The 23,159-nt window shown below is 41.0% G+C and overlaps 1 protein-coding gene across 2 annotated transcripts in view; it reads left to right on the forward strand.

The window, feature by feature from the left end:
* Mphosph8 (M-phase phosphoprotein 8) overlaps positions 1-22,605 on the forward strand; it is a 35,111-nt gene extending 12,506 nt beyond the window's left edge. Inside the window, exons 4-14 of one of the 2 annotated variants that reach the window (XM_048442005.3) lie at positions 189-282; positions 3,320-3,568; positions 7,477-7,602; positions 7,681-7,769; positions 12,251-12,391; positions 12,646-12,732; positions 14,843-14,997; positions 17,315-17,469; positions 20,914-21,041; positions 21,944-22,027; positions 22,307-22,605. In XM_048442005.3, the coding sequence (XP_048297962.2) occupies positions 189-282; positions 3,320-3,568; positions 7,477-7,602; positions 7,681-7,769; positions 12,251-12,391; positions 12,646-12,732; positions 14,843-14,997; positions 17,315-17,469; positions 20,914-21,041; positions 21,944-22,027; positions 22,307-22,348 (1,350 nt within the window). In that variant the 3' untranslated portion in view covers positions 22,349-22,605. The other variant, XM_085698559.2, reaches the window with a different exon arrangement.
* Positions 22,606-23,159: the final 554 nt, after the last annotated feature.

Consider the following 23,159-nt stretch of genomic DNA (forward strand, 5'->3'; position numbering starts at 1 on the left):
TTTTGTTTAGGCTATGTCAGAAGGATAATCTTGATTGGAGGAGGAGTGGAAGAAAAATTGAATAATCAGCAGCTGTGTGCTTAAGGACTTGTAGGCAGACATGGATGCTTGACTATTTTGATTTGCAAATATACAGTATCAACTTTTTATGTATTATTGTTTTGGATTTTGTATTCGTCTTTTTTTAGGAGCCCCAAAAAAATGAACCCAAAGAAAAAAACCAGAAAAGGTATGATTTGGACAAAGAAGAAAAATACCGAAAAGAGCTAAAGGGCATAAAATGTAAGTATAAAAATTTTTATGTTCATTGCATTGTTTAAGAAATTATTGAGCTGGGTGGTAGTAGTGCACATCTTTAATCTCAGCACTCGGGAGACAGAGGCAGGTGGATCTCCATGAGTTTGAGGTCAGCCTGGTTTACAGAGTGAGTTCCAGGACAGCCAGGAAACGGTCTCAAAATACATACATACATTCAATTACTGATTTTATATGTATGTGTGTGTCTGGGTGTATGTGTGTGTGTGTGTGTGCGCGCGCACATGTGAAAGCAGGAATCCTTGAGTGTTATAAGAGGGCACTGGATCTCTTGGAACTGGAGTTATGGATGATTGTGAGCCACTATGTCAGTGCTGGGAATCCATGGGGTCCTTTGCAAGGGCAATAAATACTCTTAACTGCATAGCCATATCTCTGTTTCATCTTCTATATAAAGAACTTAGTTTACCCTGAAGATTATCTCTTTTCTACCCTGTAATGTTATAAAATTTTGTTCTTTGGGGAATTTAGAGCTTTATACTCCATTTTATAACTTAGTTTAGAGCCGGGCAGTGGTGGCGCACGCCTTTAATCCCAGCATTTGGGAGGCAGAGGCAGGCAGATCTCTGAATTCAAGACCAGCCCAGTCTACAGAGTGAGTTCCAGGATAGCTGAAACTATATTGAAAAACCCTTTTTTTATTTTAAAGGTTGAGTGTCCCTTCTCTGAAATATTTGGAGCAAAAAAAGTTCCTGATTCTTCATTCTAGTTCAGTGATATTTATATGTACATATAAATAGATTTCTTATGAATGAACCCAAATCTAAATCCAAATTTGGTTTTATATGTACATTATATACAGTCTGAAAATAATTTTGTGACATATTTTTAGTGTTCCAGTGTTTTTGTGTCCTGTTAAGAAATTAAGAATGAAATTTTCTATTTGTAGATTAATATTGGTACTCAAATTTAATTTGGGGGGTATTGGGGATTTCTCTAGTATTTGGTGTGTATGTCTGTGGTATAGGCAGGTCTGTGGTGTTTGCCCCATGCACTCACAGGCTGAGGAGGACATGGGGTTACTGTTGCATCCCTCCACCTCTCCTACCAGGGTCTCCCTTTCACTGAGAATGGGGTGAGTTGCCAGTCAGCCAGCCCCAGCAATCGACTTATCCACACCCCACATAGTTCTAGAGTTTCAGACACAGCATACCCAGGTTTGTTTTTTGTTTTTTGTTTTTTTTTTTAAAGCTGGGAGATGTGAACTCAGGTCTCATGATTGTACACAGGCCTTCTTGCACCTTATGCCATCTCTTCAGCTCTCCTGATTTCACATGTTTTGCTTCTTTCAAGGTTAACCTCAAACTCAGAGCCCTGCCTATCAGCCTCTGCAACTGGGATTAAAGGGCTACATTACCACACCTGGCCAGCCACACACACTTTTAATTCCCCCTTTCATCCCAGGCTAGAGGTTGTCTGCATCTCCAATTGTAAAAGCAGATTTTATCTTAGGTCTAGACTCAAGACATGGCAGTATTAATGCTGTTACCTTAGTGGCTCATATATAAAGTAACAGTAAGGACTGCATCTATTTTGAACAATACAGGAAACACCACTTTTTAGAGATTTGTTGGGGATTCAAAATACTATCAAATTAATATCTGAACAAGATGTCCAGGTGAATGCTGCTGCTCATGTGTTCTGAACTAGTCAGTCTTCCATGATTGTGACAAAGGAAATCTCAGCAACCGTAGCTCACCCCACCTTTCCTCCTGGCAAAGGCATCAGCTCTTGTATGCCTGTCCTGGAGCCGTGTAGAAGTTGGTGCTAAATGGGGAAAAGTGCATGGTGTAAGAACACTGACCATGCGCCTGATAATGCCACCAAATTCTACCAGCTTTGAACTAAAACAGAAATGGAAGGAAAACTGGGTAGATCAGTGGTGAGTGTGCTTAGCATTCAAAGGTCCTGAGTTCTCTCCTGAGTACCAAAGTGGGCATGGGGGTGGGGTAGAAAAAATATGAAAGCAGTAGATAATTTGGAAGGGCTATTGTAAGTATTGATTACATAGGTTTATACTAACAGGAATATTGGAAACCAGACTCATTAGTCCACAAACATGAAGTAGAGAGTTTTATTTAAGGCAAAAAAAATGCCCTTGAAATTGGCATAAAAGATGAAGGGTCTTGCAGGAGAGGTCTTGGTGCACACCTTTAGCCCCAGCACTTGGGACGCAGACACAGGCAGGTTTCTGGGTTTGAGGTCTACAGAACTAGTTCCAGAACAAGCTCCAAAGCTTCAGAGAAACCCTGCCTTTAAAAATTAATTAATTAATTAGAGGTCTGGTATGATAGAGTGTGTCCAGTTTGTACAGGGAATCCCCTGCCTGCTGTAGGAATTCCTAACCAAGTTATTGATTATACAAGACTTAAACTCATTAGTATAGGATAATTATTGAAACATTTATTAATGTTTCTTGCTTGATATAGTTGTCCTTATTGTATATGATTTTGTATTAGGCTTAGAACTCTCTTATTTAAACAAAAGGGAGGTGCTGTACTGGCTGCCGCCAGTAGCTGTTAAGTTACCCGCCCACTGGGCGTGTCTTCTTATATTACTTATGCCGTGTAAAGTGCGCGTCAGGGCTCTTTTCTGGATGTGGGTTTCGGTTGCTGTTCTTTGTTCAAGCAGAGGATTGTGACTTGTGAGTTTACCCCTAAATAAATAACCCTCTATTATTCTCAATTCTGAGCTAGTGTGGGATTTCTTTTAAGCGGTCTTCTTCACCCGCCTGCCCCCCCCCCATATGCAGGAAGGAAGGATATAAGTCACTCAAGCAAATTTGAGTATACCTTTGTCATAGCTTTCTGGGTACTGAGCAGCCAGCAAAAAGACTAGTTAAAATGATTTTCTGACTGTAAATCTTACTTTGCTTTATAACTAAGGCAAGTATTCATAATAACTACAGAAAATACATTCACTCAAATTGAATACAGATTTTTTTCTTTTGATTGTAACAAATTCGCAACTCACAGTTAACCATTGGCTTTAATTTTGGCACTAGCATTTAAGGAAATCAGAAGTGCATTCGATTTATTTAAAAAAACAGAAGACAAAAACGATGTTGAGAATAATTGGAAAAGAGAAGAAATACCGTTGGATTATAAAACTATGGATGATCATAAAACCAAGGACAAGTGTTTACTTAAAGAAAGAAGAAATACTAGAGATGAGACCGACACTTGGGCATACATTGCTGCAGAAGGGGATCAGGAAGTTTCAGACAGTGTATGCCAAACGGATGAGAATTCTGGTGAGTTTGCTTGGCATTGTTCAATAGAGTGACTTTTTTAGTTGTGCCCCATACTTTTCTCTCAGAATAAGGATTTTATTTGGATCTCCTGAATATCTTCTAATATTGAAGACTCAGGTCATTCTTTGATATCTAAATGCATCAAATATTTTCTATTTTCCAGCTTAATGTTTTTATTTTTGTTAAAGAAAAACTATCTTTTCATTTTACATCAATCCCAGTTCCCACTCCATTCCCTTCACCTCCTCCCTCCTTCCCCATCCACTCCTCAGAGAGGGTAAGGCACATTGCTTTGAGGAAGGTCCAGCTTTTTTTTTTTTTTTTTTTTTTTTTTTTTGCGAGACAGAGTTTCTCTGTAGCTTTTGGTGCCTGTCCTAGAATTAGCTCTTGTAGACCAGGCTGGCCTCAAACTCACAGAGATGAGCCTGCCTCTGCCTCCCGAGTGATGGGATTAAAGGGGTGTACCACCACTGCCAGGCCTCCGGCTTAATTTTTTTTTATTTCTTTTTATTGATATTTATTGAGCTCTACATTTTTCTCTTCTCCCCTCCCTGCCTCTCTCCTCCCCCCTTCAATTCTTCCCCAAGGTCACCATGTTCCCAATTTACTCAGGAGATCTTGTCTTTTTATACTTTCTACTTCCCATGTAGGTGAGATCTATGTAAGTCTCTCTTAGTGTCCACATTGTTGTCTAAGTTCTCTGGGATTGTGGTTTGTAGGCTGGCTTTCTTGTTTTATGTTTAAAAACCACCTATAAGTGAGTACATGTGATAATTGTCTTTCTGTGTCTGGGTTACCTCACTCAAAATAATGTTTTCTAGCTCCATCCATTTTCCTGCAAAATTCAAGCTGTCATTATTTTTTTCTGCTCTGTAGTACTCCATTGTGTAAATGTACCACATTTTCCTTATCCATTCTTTGATCAAGGGGCATTTAGGTTGTTTCCAGGTTCTGGCTATGATAAACAAAGCTGCTATGAACATAGTTGAGCACATGTCCTTGTGACACGATTGAGCATCCTTTGGATATATACCCAAAAGTGGTATTACTGGGTCTTGAGGAAGATTGTTTCCTAATTTTCTGAGAAATCACCACACTGACATCCAAAGGGGTTGTACCAGCTTGCATTCCCACCAGCAATGCAGAAGTGGTCCCTTTTCCCCACAACCTCTCCAGCATAAGTTGTCCTCGGTGTTTTTGATCCTGGCCATTCTTACAGGTGTAAGATGGAATCTCAGAGTTGTTTTGATTTGCATTTCTCTGATGACTAAGGATATTGAACATTTCCTTAAGTATCTTTCAGCCATTTTAGATTCCTCTGTTGAGAGTTCTCTGTTTAGGTCTGTATTCCATTTTTTTAATTGAATTATGTGATCTTTTGGTGTCTAATTTCTTGAGTTCTTTGTATATTTTGGAGATCAGCCCTGTCTGATGTGGGGTTAGTGAAGATCTTTTCCCATTCTGTAGGTTGTCGTTTTGTTGACCGTGTCCTTTGCTTTACAGAAGCTTTTCAGTTTCAGGAGGTCCCATTTATTGTTTCTCTCAGCACACACACACTTTCATGTTTAGAAAAAAAAAACTGTCCCATTTCAAACTAAATAAGGATGTACTTTTTTTTTTTTTGTGATGAGAAGCCCAGCCCCTCCCACCTCCACACAGGGACCAACCCTGACCTTGAGCAGGAGATAAGCTACAAAACAGAGTTCTGCTCCTGCAGTGTGACAGGTGGAGATTTGTTGTTGTTTCTGGGTGACCTGGCAGAGTCAAAAGGAGTCAGGTCCAGGTCCATCCCCAACAGGATGGAGCACAAGTCTTTAGCCAGGGGTTCTCAAATCAGAGAAAGCCACCAGTCAATCCAGGGAAACAGAACTGACAGAAACACATAGAAAGACACACAGACACAGCAAAGACAACCAGGGGCGGCCACCACACTTTCACACACCTTACAAACCAGGCGGTGGTGACACACACCTTTAATCCCAGTAGCCCCTCTAGTTTGCCATAGAAACTGGGCAGTAGTGGTAGGCTGCGTTTTGTTTTTCAAGACAGGGTTTCTTGCTGGGTGGTGGTGGCGCATGCCTTAATCCCAGCACTGGGAGGCAGAGGCAGGCGGATCTCTGAGTTTGAGGCCAGCCTGGTCTATAAGGGCTAGTTCCAGGACAGACACCAAAAGCTACAGAGAAACCCTGTCTTGAAAATCCAAAAAAAAGAGACAGGGTTTCTCTTTGTATTCTTAGCTGTTCTGGAACTCCATCTGTAGATCAGCCCAGCCTTGAACTAACAAATATCCGCCTGCCTTTGCCCGAGCGCTAGGATTAAAGGTATGCACCACCACCACACTGCCTTTTTTTTTTTTCCTTGAAGACAAGGTCTTGCTGTGTTGCTCTGATTTACTTTGTAGAACTAGTTTAGCCTCAAACCTGTGACAATCCTACTTCTGCCTCCTGAATGTTGGGATTACAAACATGCACCACCATACCTGGCTAGCTGTGTTTTATTGTTTCTTGAGACATTCTCACACTGAAGTCCAAGTTATGCTTACCATAGATAGCCTTACCGCCTCAGTTCTCAAGGCTGGGATTCTAGGTGTGAGCCACCAGTCTGCTCTGGTTTTTATTTTATTAAAGTAACGTGTATACCGATCAGGTATGTGCTACAGTGTAAGGGTTGAATATGTGTCTTCTAGTGTTCAGGAGCCTGAGGACCATTAGCTATAGGAGTAGACTGTCAGTAGATACTGAGATATGGGACCTTATTGCCTGCCCTGTAAGAGCATATGATTTACAGGAAGGGAAGCATCATAACATTGTTTGCATTTGCATACAGACTAGTTTATACATAAAGACTGACCTTTTGTAAATGGTTAGAAGCAATGTGTATCTAAAAAGAATGGCCAAATAGGAAAACTTGTAAGAAACCTGGGCTATAGCTTAGTTGGTAGAGTGCTTGCACAGCATGTAAAAACTGGAACTAGATATGCCTACCATTTTACCCAGTTGGGTGTATACCCAAAGGATTTTATGTCTAACAGATATATTTGCACATCTGTGTTCCTTGCCTCTCAATTCATGGTAGCTAGGAAGTGGAATCAACCTAGATGTCCATCAACTGTTGAAGGGATAATGAAAATGTGGTACATCCACATTTTAGAATGAAATTTGTAAATAGGCTGAACTAGAAAAAAATACACTGGGTGAAGTCATATAGCCCCCAGAAGACAATGCTACATGTTCTCTTTCATAATGAGAGCCCTAGCTTCAAAGCTTTTTGGAAGTTTATTATAGGGCACATGTAGAAGTTAGCGAAGTAGAAACAGGCCCTTAGTGGATGGCTACATTTCAGGAAAAGATAGAAGAATACAGGTGAAATAAAATTAAAAAGGGAGAAAACTGACGTGAAAACAGTTGGAGTAGATAGTGGAGTGATGGGGGTGGTGAAATCTTAAAGATGCTGCTTGGGATCCTGTGACTTTGCAATTCAGGTAGAATACAAGAGGTATAGTAGAGCATGTGTGGTATGAAAAGACACAGGAGCACTGTGAGCTAAGGGGTAAACTGAGGTGTGGGGCAGGGAGAGGGCAGAAGGAGTGAGTGTGAGTTAACCAAAACAAGGAATGTATGAACAAACATGAAATTCCACTAACTTGTGAGCTCATTTTTAAAGGAAAAAAAAAAATTTAATCCAGGCTGTGGTGCTGTGCGCCTTTAATTCCAGCACTTGGGAGGCAGAGGCACACAGATCTCTGAGTTCCAGGACAGCTGAGACTACATATAAATGTAGTATAAATAAAAGTTTGTTTGAAATGTGACAAGTTTAATAATCAGGTTTATGGCTTTATAGGGTTTTTTTAAAAATAGTACTCCATAGGGTTATATGCTAATGATGCTTTCTGTATTTCTGTATTCCAGATGGCAGGCAACAGATTTTGAGTTTGGGTATGGACCTGCAGTTGGAGTGGATGAAATTAGAAGATTTTCAAAAGCACCTTAATGGGGAAGATGAGACTTTTACCACAACAAATATGATTCCAAGTAGTGAGTGATTTGCAAATTATTTGACAGTTGCACAAATCTAGATTCATAAGATCTAATGCACCTTCCTTTTCGTCATAGATTTGTTGAGGGATGCTGTGAAAAATGGAGATTATATTGCTGTGAAGGTTGCACTGAACTCAAATGAGGAATACAACTTGGATCAAGAGGTACTTTCTTCGTGGGGGGGCGTGTCTTGGTCTTACAAAGAAGCATAGAAAGTAGTTCTCGCACAGTTCAGTTATTTTCCTAGAAAAGTACATACATGTTCACATTTTAAAGGTTGATCACTCTATAGACCGTGGAAATGTACATTAGAATTCCTGAAATTCCATTTCTCTAAAATGGCTGGTTTAAGTAGTACATTATTTAAGTTTTTGTTTTGTTTTGTTTTTGTTTTTCGAGGCAGGGTTTCTCTGTAGCTTTGGATCCTGTCGTGGAACTAGTTCTGTAGACCAGGCTGGTCTCGAACTCACAGAGATCTGCCTACCTCTGCCTCCTGAGTGCTGGGATTAAAGGCATGTGCCACCATCACCCTTTTTGATATATTATTTTATAACTTTTTAAGTGTCTCATCTCTAGACAAAGATTATATGATTATATTCTCATAGTTTTTTTTCTTTAAAGATATGTTTTTTAATTTTTAAAATCTTTCATTAACCTTTTTTATTGACTTTTTGGGGGGGGGATCTTTTTTAAATTTTTCAATCCGTTGGTAGAAGTATAGGTTACCCTCAGTCCCTTTTTTTGTTCTTTGTTTTTTGTTGTTTTTTGAGACAGGGTTTCTCTATGTAACTCTCTATGTCCTGTAACTCATTTGTAGACCAGGCTGACCTCAAACTCATAGAAATCCACCTGCCTCTTCCTCCCAAATGCTGGGATTAAAGGTGAGTGCCACCACTGCCTGACGCCTTCAATCAATTAAAGTTTTTTTTTTTTTTTTTTTTTTTTAAGCCAGGGCCATGTAAACAGGCCTTGTATAACCGACGACCAACACCTGATCCTCTTACCTTTACCTCCGGAGTGTTTAGATTATGCTTACGACACTCACTAATGAAATTTTTTCTCTAATCATTTTAAATAGTGCTTTGGATTTTATAGGTAGAGAACTGAGCATCTTCCTCAAAATTTGCCATTCATTTTATATCAAGAAAATTTGATATAGAATTTATTATAGCAAATTTATTTAATTTTTGAAAATATTTATATATATGTGTATGTATATGTGTTTTTATGTATATGGATGTTTTGCCTGTTCACCAAAAGAGGATATCAGATCCCCTGGACAACAGTTATAGATAGTTGCTAGCTGCTGTGTGGGTGCTGGGAATTGAACTCAAGACCTCAGAAAGAGCAGCCAGTACACTTACCTGCTGAACCATCCCTGCAGACATTAATTAGTTTCAGTGTGTGTGCCTAAGTGTATGTCTGTGCATCATGTGCATGTAGGAGCTGCAGAGGCCACAGGAGGAGTCAGATGGTTGTGAGCTGCAATGTAGATGCTGGGAATTGAAATAAGTCTTCTGTAAGAGCAACAAGTGCTCACTGAGTCTTCTCTTCAACCCCTTTATTTTTTCCTCCTTTGGCCCTGGCTGCCCTAAAATTAAATGTTTATATATTTCAGGTTGGCTACAAATTTGCAGAAATCCTTCTGCCTTTGCCTTCAAAGTTACATGAGCCACCATACTTGCTTCCTTATATAGGGTGGCTATGCAATTTAATGGCAACATTTATTTTATTTTATTTTTAATTTTTTTTAAATTTAAAAATTAATTTTTAAATTAAAAAACTATCTTCTCATTTTGCTGGCCGAATCCATTTCCCAATCCCTTCCTTCTTCCTGCTCCCTCCTATTTATTTATTTTATTTATTAATTCATTTATTTATTTATTTATTTTTGGAGCAGGATCTCACTGTACATCCCTCACAGGCCTGAATCTCAGAGAGATCCATTTGCCTCTGCCTTGAGTATTGGGGTTAAGGTACATCACCATGTCTGACAGCAGCCTTTATCTTTCTTAATTCTAAGAGCTAGGGAGACATTAATGTATAAAAGGCTTGCCATCAAGTGTGAGGACCCAAGTTTGATCTCCAGAATCCATATAAAGCCAGGCTCAGTAGCTTGCATCTGTGATCCCAGTGCTCCTAAGGCAGAATAGGAAGTAGAGACAGGAGAAATTCTGCTGTATGTAGTAGTGCACAAGAATCGACTTTGCCTTTTTTTTTTTTTTAACAATCTTTTCTCATTTTACGTATCAGTCACAGTTTCCACTCCCTTCCTTCCTCCCGGTCCCTCCATCCCACCCCCATCCAATCCTCAGAGAGAGTGAGGCTTCCTGCCATGGGGAATCAACAAAGTCTGGCATATCACTTTGAGGCAGGATCAAGGCTCCCCCTCTCCTGCCGCCATATTGAGGCTGGGCAAGGAATCCCTCCATAGCAAATAGACTCTGAAAAGCCAGTTCGTGCACTAGGGATAAATCCTGGTCCCGCTGCCAGTGGCCCCACAGACTGCCCAAACCACACAAATGCCACCCACATTCAGATGGCCTAGTTTGATCTTATGCTGGTTCCCCCGCTGTCAGTCCAGAGTCAGTGGAAGATCTTGCTTTTAACAAGGTAAAAGGCAAGGGCCTAGTTTGACCTCTTGATCTCCACTTATGTACAGTCCTTATGCCCACACATGTCATACACATCACACACACACACACACACATTTTTAAAATTATAGGGCTGGGATATGGCTCACTCAGAAAAGCGCTTGCATGGAGTTTGGGTTCCTGACACATGTATATAAAGAGCTGGGTCAGCAGCACCTATCTGGGAGGCAGAGATAGTTATAGCCCTTGGGCTTGCCAACCAGTCCATGTAGCTGAATTAGTGAGGCTTGAATTTGATGAGAAACTGTAGTAAGGCGGAGCAAGCCGTGGCCTGGCTAGCCTAACCCTTGAAATAACCACACAGAACTTGTATTAATTAAATTACTGCTTGGCCCATAAGCTCTAGCCTCTTATTGGCTAACTCTCAAATCTTGATTCAACCCATTTCTAATAATCTGTATGTCACCACGAAGTCGTGGCTTACAGGGAAAGATTCAGCATGTCTGACCTGACAGCTTCATGGCGGCTCAGCTCTATCTGCTGCTTTCTTCCTCCCAGAATACAGTTCTGTCTTCTCCCACCTAAGTTCTGCCCTATCAGGCCAAGCAGTTTCTTTATTGATTAACCAATGAAAGCAACACAAATACTGAAAGACCTCCTACACCATTTTCCCTTTTTCTGTTTAAACAAAAAGGAAGGCTTTAACTTTAACATAGTAAAATTACATATAACAAAACAGTTATCAAGCAAGAATTACAGTTACAATATTTATATCTATTTTATCTTTTATCATAACAATGGAAAACTATATCTATTCTTCAACTCCATCAAAGGCTCCAGAAGGATATAATATTACCTAAGTTAACAGAGAGTACTTTGTAAGCAGCTTCCAAAACTCTAGAAATTACAGAGACATCTTGTTGCCTGGACAGTCACCCGAAGTTATTCTGTACCGTTGGGGCATCCATCTTCAGCTTACAGGCCCATAGTATCCAGCAGACTTTTCCATGAAGCAGAAAACTTCGAAGACAGTTCAGTCACTTTCTTTTGTGTCCTGCAGAATGTCTCACAGACTCTTTCGTGAAACAGAAACCCCAAAGGATCATCTCACCTTTAGGTTCAGCAGTTCTCTCTCTGCGGGTTTTTCATGTCCAGTTTATACAACAGTCCAGGCAAGAGCAGTTTCTTGTCGAAATGGCTAACCAACTCCATAAGGAGCCTCTTTGATGCCCATCTTCCTCTTGAAGTAGATTGGTGCTGCCAGGAGCAGACATGTCTCATTGTCAGGAAAAGCCCTAAGTTATTAAAACATTAGATGCCATATTCTGTAGTCTTTGAAATATATGAAGAATGCCTATCTTACTGAAATATATCTCTATATATCTAGAAAATCTAACTAACATGACTACAAGCTTGACTATTATTGATGATTATCCATTAACAACCTATATTTCCTAATTATACATTACATTTTTAAATGAACTACACAATCACAACACCTTAATCAAGATTAGAAATATGCATATAACAAAATTGACCTTAAATTAGTGAACCAAGATTCATATCAATGCAAATTATTCATATCTATATCAAGAAACCCTGTTTCAGTAAAAAATAAATAAGGTGGAGAGGGGGCTGGAGAGATAGCTCAGTGACTTAAGTGTATACTTGCAGAGTTCTCAGCACACATGTTGGATGGCTCACATAGCCTGTAACGACAGCTCCAGGAGATCTGATGCCTTCTGACATGCGCATAACCCCACAGAGATATACAGGCATTAAGGTGGCAAGCCTTTGAGGAAAACAGTGGCCTTTATGCATGTTTGAACATATGCACATGTACATCTCCCCCTCTGAACACACATACAGAAATCCTGAAGATGATTAGTTTCTGATGATTTATAGAATATTTTAGTAAGCAACCTTACCTAAGTGGATGCTTAAATTAATGTACTTAAGTGATTTCTCATTGAAATATCTTGACAGCAGAGACTTGTGTGTAAAATGTTTCTGATTATAGAATATGTGGTTTCTCCTTAACAAACTCGCAGGATTCTAGCGGGATGACCCTGCTGATGTTGGCTGCAGCAGGAGGACAGGACGACCTGCTGAGGCTCCTTATCACCAAAGGTGCAAAAGTGAATGGGCGCCAGAAAAACGGGACTACAGCCCTCATTCATGCTGCTGAGAAGGTTTGAGACCTGACTGCATGAAGGGACACTGAGAATCTGTTTTTGTAGTTAAATAATCGTCATAACATAGCCTTACTGTGTGACTTCAGTGGGTCTGTGACATGTGAATTAAATTTTGACATTAGCAGTACTTTGTAATCAGATTTAGAATACAACTTAACTGGGTGGTAATTTATGAGTACAGTTCCTAGGTATACTGACAGTGTACTTTAAAGAATTCTTGGAATTAAATTTGTTTTTTGTCTTTTTAATAGAATTTTTTAACCACTGTGGCTATTCTTTTGGAAGCTGGAGCTTTTGTAAATGTCCAGCAAAGCAATGGAGAGACTGCGCTCATGAAAGTAAGTCTTAGTTTGTTTGACCTGGGTACTCATGTTGGCACTGCAGACTGGGAGAAGCATAGAACAGGGTAGTCCCTGGAATTCAGCAGAGCGGTAGAATATGGTGGGGTCAGTAATGTACTGGAAGAAGCTCAGTCTAAAGGACCCAGCAACAGTCATGGGGTGAAGGTGGTAGGCATTGAGTCAGCAAAAGAAATGTATCAGCACTAGTCGGGAATGGAAGGAACTGTGGGTGTTTCAGTGATTGAGAACTCTGCTAGAAGCAGATGGTGTTGAGAGGCAGATAGAGCCAGGATTGCACAGAGTTTAATTTATTAGAGATTTATAGATAGGTGTCTTTTGTGGTCTCCGGACAAGACAGAAGGAAGAGTTTGTCTGCTAAGCTAGGTTTTTCCTAGAAGCAATTATTATGTCCAGTGCCAGTTAAGAAAAATGACATCAGAAGTCCATACATGTAACATGAGGGGCTGGCTTGTTGGGGTTTCTGTCCTGCCCAGTACCCCACAGCCAGCAATTCCCAAAGAAAATAACACAGAGTCTACATTAGGTTATAAACTGATTGGCTCATTAGGTCAGACTACTTATTAGTTCTTATGACTTATCTTAACCCATTATTCTAATCTATGTTAGCCATACAGCTCAGTACCTTTCTCAGCTGGGCAAGTTACATGCTGCCTCTTCGGTGGTCTGCTCAGGAGTGGCGGAGAGACTTCCTCCTTCCTGGAATACTCCTGTTCTCATCGCCCCGCCTCTACTTCCTGTCTGGTTGACCCACCTATACTTCCTGGCTGGCCAATCAGCGTTTTATTAAAATAAATGATTGACAGAATACAGATAATTCTCCCGCACCACATACACATTCAGCTGAATCTAGCAGAAATTGGGAATACAACCAGGATCCCTGTAGTCACATAAAAGGTTGCCCAACACCCATCTTCACAGGGTTAGAAGCCTGGGAAGAGGAAAGGACTATGATGTGCTCTTATTATTTTGTATTTGGTGAGTCCACACCCTTTGAAATTGTGGCTTGCAGATAAATTTTGAGTTGAAGATTGTTGAGTCTTCCTGCTGCTGCCAGCCACCCTGCTTGTGCCCTTCTTTGAGTGGTAGGTTGTGTGTACCTCACTGACCTTGGTCCAGAGTGGCTCCTTCCTCTGCAGTAGCTCCCGGTCTCTGGCTCCTAGTTTTGTTAGGACTCAGTGGAACCAGGTGTCCCTAGGTGACTGTCTTCTCTTTCCTGAGGTGTATTTTTGCATAAGCTGTGTTCTAAGTAGGGATTTGTCTACAGTATCACATTCCACTCTGTCAGGTATGAGTAATGAGTCGGATTGTAGTACAACCCCAGGCTTATCCTGTGTTCTAATAACCTGGGTTCTTTATTTCTCTTGGGCCTCCTACCAGACCCTTAAGGACTTGGTCATTGCTTTGTGAGCCCCTCCTAAACCTGATTTGGGTGGTATACATAGTCCTTTTATTTGGGAGTCTGAGCTTGTGTCTTTAGTCTTCAGAGTACTGTCTTACTGAGAAACTACTAGATAGCAGACACTTGCATCTCAGTAGAAGAAAGAACACAGGAAGGGGGAGTACAGTATTCTACAGGATCATCAGGATTGGGGGTGTTCCTGAGGGCACAGGACCGGCTTGGTTTGGGAGGGAGAGGGATTCAAGAGAGACATGTAGGAAGGTTCCTGGCGTAACTGAAATAATATTAGTCTGAACCTAAATAGTGACAGGGATCATGTGAGCAGTTCTCCAGTGTTTTTAGGGGTAGAATTTGCAGGTGTCAGCTGATTTTCCTGAGTTAGGAGCTCTGGCAGCCAGAGGCAAGCAGCAGCTGGGGTGGGATTGTAGATGGAAATCTAGAGAATCAGGACATTTGTCCTGGGGACTGACTGCTTCTCCTTGCTGAAACCTATAGTTTACTTCTTCTGTGCTGTCCTGTTACTAATGCTGGTTAAGACCTGGCTGCAGCTGTCTTTCTTCCCTTTCCTGTATTATGCTTTGCCCTCTTGAAAAAGAGCTGCCAGAAGTGTGTGGAGAAAACTACCCACCCCAACTGAAGTTACGCTGGCTTAAAATGAAAAATTGCCACTCTTCTTTTCTGATCTAGGCATGTAAAAGAGGAAATTCAGACATTGTGCGCCTGGTGATTGAATGTGGAGCTGACTGCAATATTTTGTCAAAGCACCAAAATAGTGCATTGTACTTTGCAAAACAGTGTAACAATGTGCTTGTGTACGAACTGCTGAAGAGCCATTTGGAAACGTAAGTGTCAGGAGAATGTGCCATGGTTAAGTCAGAGTGAGATAATGTTGAGGATATCATTTTTGGAATAGTTTGTGTAGAAAAATGTTTAAAAAAGATAATCCTCTTGGATTTCTCTCCTCAGTAGATCATGCATTTCATAATTGGCATATTTATTAGGTGCATATTTGTGCAGGTTACTAAAATCTTAGAAATCCCTGGGACCATTTTCTTAAGATGGTAAATCTAGGAATGGAGCTGTAGCTCGGTAAAATGCATTTAGGAGGTTAGGGCAAGAAGAGTTTTTGCCCACATAGTTGGTTCATGGCCAGACTTGACTATGTAAGACTCTTTCTTTCTCAAAAAAGTTGTCTACTCTTAATTTGACTAACATCTTCATGTGCACATGTGTTAGAGAGGGAGGAGTGTGCATGTGGAGACTAGAAGTTGACATCTGTGTCTTCTCAACAGCTCTCTACCCAAGTGCATTATTTTTCAAGTGCATTTGGAACCATATTTTGTTTCAAGTTTATGTCTTTATCAGTGAAGAATTCTTTTGATGGGCTGAGTGGTGATTCTGTGAGCTTTTGCCTAGCATATGCTAAAGCCTATGGTTCCATTCCTAGTACCACCTAAAACCAAAATTTTTTGGCAATGCTTGCCAAAACACTGCTTCGTTTTCACCCTGGTTCCTGGTGAGACAGCCTGGAAAAAAAACAGCCCATTGCCTTCTGAGCTTGAAAACTAGGCACCAAATATTCTAAACAAAAAGTAAACTAAATTCTAGGCAAGGGACTGAGTTGCATCTTGACCTAGTGTGTATACTTGACAGCCTGTTTCCCATAAAGAATCCCTGGAGGCCAGTTCATCCCCACTCCACCCGCTGCTTTTTGTTTGTTTTTTTAATTTTTTTCTGAACATATGGGTAAATGCAGAGAACCTGTCAGGGAGGTGCCCAGCCATCTTCCTTTGCTCAGGACTGAGGGACTCTCATTTCTAGTTTTTCATTCATACATCAGTCAATTGCAAAGTGAATTTTGTCCCAGACAGTCTCAAAGGCCAGTATTATGGAGAAGACTGAGTAAAAGTTGCCCTTGTGCAACTCCTGTTTGATGAAAAGGAAATTTAAAGGCACTGTCATGAGAGGAGAACTGCGTGGGGCCAGAGTTGTTGTTCCTTCTCACAAAGGTTCTGCTGGGCTGTGTGGTTCAGGTATAATCCAGATATTCAGGCAGCTAAAGTATAAGGATTCCCAGTTGAAGCGCTCCGTCGTCTACAGAGTGTGTTTGAGGAGAGGCTGGAGATGTAGGTAGCGGAGTAAGAGTGCTCGCTGCACTCCCACGTGGTTCCCTTCACACCCCTCACCTGCACTGTGAGACAGTGGAGACAAGAGGCTGCTGGGGTCTCTGGCTGCCAGCCTAACTGGATAGTGAGCCCTAGGTTCAGAGAGCAAGCTGCTTCAGAGCAGTAAAGGATGAGACAGCATTGTCCTCTGGCCTAACCACTTCACACACAAGCAAGCACACAACACAAAATCAGAGAAGCAGTTTGTAAAAGTGAAGTCAGGGCTAGCGGTGTAGCTTAGTGGTAAAGCACTTGTTTTAGCCAGCACCTCGGTACTACAAAAAAATAAAATTAAAAAGTTAAAAAAGTAAAGCTGAGTTGTGGTGGCTCACGACTTTAATCCCAGCACTCAGGAGACAGAGACAGACAGATCTCTGAGTTCAGGGCCAGGCTGTTCTACAGTGAGTTCCAGGACAGCTAAGGATGTACAGAGAAGCCCTGTCCCAAAAAAATAAAAGTGAAGAAGCAAAGTTAGTGGGAAAGCTTTATGGGCATTATACATCATGAATACATCCTTTGGTGGTTTCCTTCTGCAGAGGGGTAAAGGGAAGGCAGGATCTTATGTATTCTAGTCTAGTTTCAGACTCACTGTAGCTGAGGATGGAGGATGGCTTCTGACCTTCCTTGACTTCCTCCTAAGTACCAGGACTATAGATGCATACCATCACACCTGGCTTATGTGGCGCTAGTGATCTTACCCTGGGTTTCACACTGAGCTACATCTGCAACCCCTAATGTATGTATTTTAAACTTGAATTTTACAGTGGGATACAATGTTAAAGTGATATAGTATACAAAGTGTAATGATCAAGGTAGCTGGAGTTTAATTAGTTAATAGTTAATTTGTGTGGTACAGTGTAATAATTCAGTATACCTACATTAACAGTTAAGATAGGGTCTCACTCTAGCCCAGGGTGACCTCAAACTCATGGCATATATCTGAGTTCTGAGTCACCATACCCAACTATTAGCAGTCTCTGTCTTTTCTCACTAGTCTTTCAAGAGTTGCAGAAGAAACAATCAGAGATTACTTTGAATCTCGCCTTACTTTGTTGGAAGCTGTTTTCCCAATAGCTTGTCATCGACTCTGCGAGGGACCAGATTTCTCAACAGATTTCAATTACAAGCCTCCTCAAAACATACCAGAAGGTAAGTATATGCTCCCCTTCAAACTTGAGTGTTTGAAGCTATAGTTTGTAAAGATGAGTTTATTCCTAAGTAGACCTTTACTTTAAAGGAACTTTTTAGCAGAACCCACTGTGATAGCTGGCAGAGCTGCTCTGGCAGGAGGCCTCTCCATCCCACTTTACCTACCCACCGGAGTCCTCTTTCAAATGGTAGGAGTTGGTTCTTGATAACTGTTTAATTGTTTATTAAGTCTAACTAAAAGTTAACTTCACAATGCTATGCCTAGAACCTTTTTTTTTCCTCCTAAATTTTGTCTACTGGGTTTCCCTTGTTTTCTTTTTTCTGTTGTTTTTATTGTGCTTATGAGACAGGGTCTCACTGTGTAGTACTTGTCGGCCTGGAACTTGCTATGTAATCAAGATAGCCTTAAACTCAAGAGATCCACTTGCCTCAACCTCCTGTGTGCTGGGATTAAAGATATGCCCTACCATGCCTGACTTGGGTTTTGCTTGTTTATTTTTTAATAGGCTTGTTCCAATACTCCTGTCTTGGCCTTCTGAGAGCTAGGATTATAGACATGAACCATCATCTGGCTTAACTAAAAAAAAAAACAAAAAAAAACATGGGGATTGTGTGTCAACAATGAGTCCTGTCTCCCCTCCCATTGGAATTAATGACAGAGCTATAAGCAGTTAATGATGCCTAGAGAATCATACTCCTCAGTAGGGGAGCTGCTAGTAATTGCCCTTGATTAAGTGAATAACCCAGCCATGCTCATGTAGGCAACCTTAACTAAATATAGTGGCCATCAAAAACAAAATAGTTCAGCAACGGTGCCTTTAATCCCAACACTCAGAAGCAGGTGCATCTCTGAGTTTGAGGTCAGCTTGATCTACAGCACGAGTTCCATAACAGCCAGAACTGTTACATAAAGAGACCCCATCTCGCGAAAGCAAAAAAAATGGAGGAGGACCTTTTGAGAAGAAGCAGTTTGCTTGGTGGGGAGGGGAAAAGAGGGTAATGATGGATAGAATATGAGCAGAGTATATTAGATGAAAATATGAAGTTGTGAAAGGATAAATAAAGCAGAAGGGCCGACCCAAGTTCAATCACCAGAATCCACGTAGTAGAAGAGAACCTATTCCTAAGGGCTAGCCTCTGTCTTCCACGTTTGTACCACGGCACATTCAAGGGAGGGCAGATCACCTTATCTCTCCCTTTAAGTGGGAAATAGGGCGCCGGCTTATGCCCCCAAGCCTGATGACCTGAATTTGATCCCTAAATTCCACATGGTAGAGAGAATCAACTCCCAAAGTTGTCCTCTTGCTGGCCTCCAAACATGTGCTATGTGAGTGATTGCAGAGAATAAAAAGTTTTGGATTTTTTTTAAGCATTGATATAAACTACATCATAATGTATTTATGAAGACATGCATTTGAAGACTTCTAGGAACTAAAACAGATTTTTGCACATGTATTTATTATTCAGGTGTTATCCTAGGACACTTTTAAGTTACACATATTTGTGCACATGTGTGCAAGCGTGCATTCGTGCCATGGTGCATGGGATCCTAGGGTGGGACTTGTGGTCAGGCATGGTGGGTAAGTGTCCTTTAACTGTCGCACACAAACACCATCTTTCCTTCCTTCCTTTTTTTTAAATTTATGTTCTTCACTGTTCTGCCATGCGTGTCTGGTCCCCTGGAACTGGAGTTACAGACAGTTGTGAGCTGCCATGTGGGTGCTGGGAACTGAACCCGGGCCCTCTGGAAGAGCACCCAGTGCTCTCAACTGATGAGCCATATCTCCAGCTTCCTTGTTCATTACATTTTTGTTTGTATGTGGGTGTGCTAATACCAGAATGCGTGTGCAAGTGAGAACAGTTCTGGGGAATTGGTTCTCTCCTTTCATCGTGCGGGTTCTTTGGGAGTGAAAACGTGGTCAGGTTTGGCAGCAGGTGCCTTTACTCACTTGGCTGTCTCTCCAGCCACCTTAGCCCTTGTGAGGCGCCTTGGCAGGGTGTTTGCTTATTGTGCAAAATACCTGAGCTTGGTCCCCAGCATAACATAAACTGGGTTTAGTGGCATATCCCAATAATCCCAGCACTCAGGAGGCGAAGAGGCAAGTTTATCTATTTGGACAGTAGTGAATTTGAATCTATCCTGTACTACTTGAAATCCTGTGTAGTATTTATTATACCATAAGTCAAAGACAGCCAATTGCTGCCTCATTGGCTAATGAATTTGGTTTAGTTTTGTATTTAGAGATAGGCTTTCTCTATGTAGCCTAGACTTGTCTTACTCCTGACAGTTCTCCTTCCTTGGCCTAAGTATTGGGCTTAGAGCACACAATACCCAGTGCACACCTAGGCGGTGTGCATTGAAGGGAAGGGGCATTTGGCTTGATGTTACCATAGGTAGGTAGGTAGATATAGATGGATGATAGATAGATACGCACACACTCATTTTGTTAACTTATCAATTGACATCAATGGACATGTCTTATTTCCACCTTATGCTGCTGTAAATGGCCCTGATAGATCTGAACCAACAACACCTACATAATTATTTTTTGCTTTGCTTTTCCTTACTTGCATGAACCAGAAATCTTACTATTCTTCTGAAAAAAATTTTATGGCACTCCATGCTTTCTAAGAATAGGATACAGCTTAGCTTTCACAAGTCCCTCGGTTCATTTCCATGTACCACCAAAACAAAAACTCTTTAATGATAATGTAAGTGAAGTAAAACTTTATACTCCTGGAGAGGATTTTGATTCCTGAAAACTTTAACCAGTGAACTGGTTAATTAGGTTACATGCATTTCCATCTCCTAAACCATCTTGCTGGTTCCCCCAAGTTTGTTTTTTTTGTAGTGTTGGGGATAAGACTTGGAGTGTTGTGCATGTTACATATAGAGATGCTTGCACACCAAGCCTAATGGCTTATACTTGATTCTGGGAGCCCACACGATAGGAGAGATCCAGCTCGCATAGGTTGTCCTAACTACATTGATGTCAAACTATGTAAGTTTTTTTGTTGTGAAGACATAGTAACTGAAGCCAGAGCAGTTGAGAGTGGTTGCTTCTCTTGCAGAGGACCTGGGTTCAGCTTCTAGCAACCACATGACAGCTCACACCTCTAACTTCAATTCCAGGGTTTCTGAATCTCCTCCTGGTCTCTGCAGGCAGCAGCTGCAGAGACACATGCACACGAAATACTAATTTCAGTAGGAAAAAAAAAACACACACACACAAAAAAAAACCACGAACGTCTCTTCCCTGGTGGTTGCTTGGACAAGAAGTCAAGTTCTGTGGTTTGAAAACTGTAGGATAAAGTGCAGGTGTTTAGAGTAGGAGTCTTCTCAGGCTTCTGTATGAGTGGCAGGAGGACCTACCGGGGACCTTCTACTGTCGGCAGGGATGACCTCACCCACACTGATAATCTTTTCTACTCATCCTTCTTCAGGCTCTGGTGTCCTGCTCTTTATTTTCCATGCAAACTTTTTGGGTAAAGACGTTATTGCTCGGCTCTGTGGACCATGCAGCGTACAAGCTGTAGTTTTAAATGATAAATTTCAACTTCCTGTTTTTCTGGTAAGATTTTTTGTAGTTAATTGAAAATTGTGATCAAGTCATGTGACTTTACGTTTTCTTAAAGTCTTTAATATCTCTTGGTGCTTTAAGTGCCTTGGTATGGGTGTGCACACCGTACATACACACAGATGCGCATACATACAAAAGATGTTCATTTTCATAATAGTGACACTCGGACAACTCCCAATTTTTATAACAGAAAATTATCAAAATTTTGTTTCTAAGTACTTAAATTCACTTTAATGCCACTAATATATATATGGTCCTAGAACCAATATTCTGAGAATAAATTCTTAGTCCTGAGACCTTTTACATGAGGCCAGAATAAAATGGTTCTGTTTATGCCTGCTACCTAATGTATAGTTCTTTTGACATAAAGGAATGCCTTTTGGTGTGTTTCGGTTTGCTTTGGTTGAAATCAAGCTACCAACAAACCTTCAATTCCTGATACTCTTTTACATGATTGCTTAATTCTGGTGTCATGTCACATATGTGCACCATCACTCCTAACTTAAAATTTTACATTTTGCCAAACTTGAGGGTGGGATGTGGGAGACTTGAGTGGGTAAGAACATTTGTGTACCTGCATGTCACAGTGGGTGAGGACAGATGCCAAGTGATTGGCTGGCCAGCCTGATCAGTGAGAGGTCATGTTTCATGGCATTAAGGCAGAAGGTGATAAAATTTTTGACACCACATTCAGCACATTTAAAAAAGCAAACAACCCTAACCAGAAGCTGAGCCATCAAGTCTGAGGCCAGTCTGGGCTACACAGGGAAATCCTGTCCCAAAACGTAAAAAGAAAGAAAAAACCCTCAGTTTACTGGTTTCCACTGTAAAAGGTTCTAGGGTTTGCAGATGTCAGAGATGTGAGTCTGACTTTATTTTCTCTTTCCCTCTAGGATAGTCACTTTGTTTACTCGTTCAGCCCTGTCGCCGGCCCCAATAAGTTGTTTATAAGGTTGACGGAATCACCCTTTGCCAAGGTGAAAATCTTTGCTTCATATTTAGGGTAACTGCTCAGGTTGTCAGTGCTCAGGGTCCAGACGAATCTAGGGCAGGGATGTTGGCTCTCTGAGGGCATCCCTGCAGAACATTCCAGTTCTGACTTGAGTACTAATCTGCCATTATGGCTAGGCACGATCTCCATATGAAAGGAAGCTGGATTTTTTTTTTAATACAGTCACTTTTTAACTAAAAATAGCAACTCAATATTCTTACAAGGTGGGAGCTTTCATGTGTACTAACACTCATTTTCTTTTTAGGTCAAGTTGTTAATAGGTGCATACAGAGTGCAGCTGCACTGACCTGAGGACTGAGACCAGATCTGTCTTTGAAACAGTGTGGAATCCTGGCGCATCTGAAATGTTCAAATATAGTTTCCCCTATAAACTTGCAATTTAGGCCTGTTTGTTGCCTGGTAAGGACAACAGGGCCTTTATAAATACATAGTCTATATGTGTTTGTGCCATTGTTCGAATGTTCGATGTTCTGCATAGTTTATTTCCACAGTGTGGAACAGTACATATGAGAACTATTTAATTAAAAGCTTTTGAACTTGAAATTTTCTACTAGTCTTTTGAGTAGTCTTTGAAAAAAACAGATTCAAGCTGGGCTATGGTGGCTCCTGGCTAACTCTAGTTCAGGGTCAGCCATGCCTACCCATAGCATGCACCCTTTCCTAACAATTCATTACTATGCAACTAAAATGAATTGGATACTCTTGGAGATGGGGAGTCAGCTGCAGTCACAGCATGGAAGCAGGAGAGCTTACTGTGCATTGCTTTGTACAGTGAATACACTGACCAAAGTGAAGAAAAGGAGGCAAGGAAGAAGCTCAAGGACATGTTTGGCTACATATGAGTTGGAAACTTAACCGAGAACCTGTCTGAACAAAATAAAAAATCCTGAGTTGTAGAAATATGTCTTATGGCAAATTGCTGGGCCATTCAGGTCTTTTTTTTTCCCCCCAAAGCCTGTGACCTGTAAGACACAAAACTTCCATCAGTAAATAGGAATGTCATACATGTACACACAGGCATTGTTTAGACAAGCTCTTCCTACAGAATACCTGCTGGCTCCATCCTATAATCCTGCTTCAGGATTATAGGCATGTCC

This window comes from Myodes glareolus, chromosome 12, assembly GCF_982192425.1.
Source record: "Myodes glareolus chromosome 12, mMyoGla1.1, whole genome shotgun sequence".
Lineage (NCBI taxonomy): Eukaryota > Metazoa > Chordata > Mammalia > Rodentia > Cricetidae > Myodes > Myodes glareolus.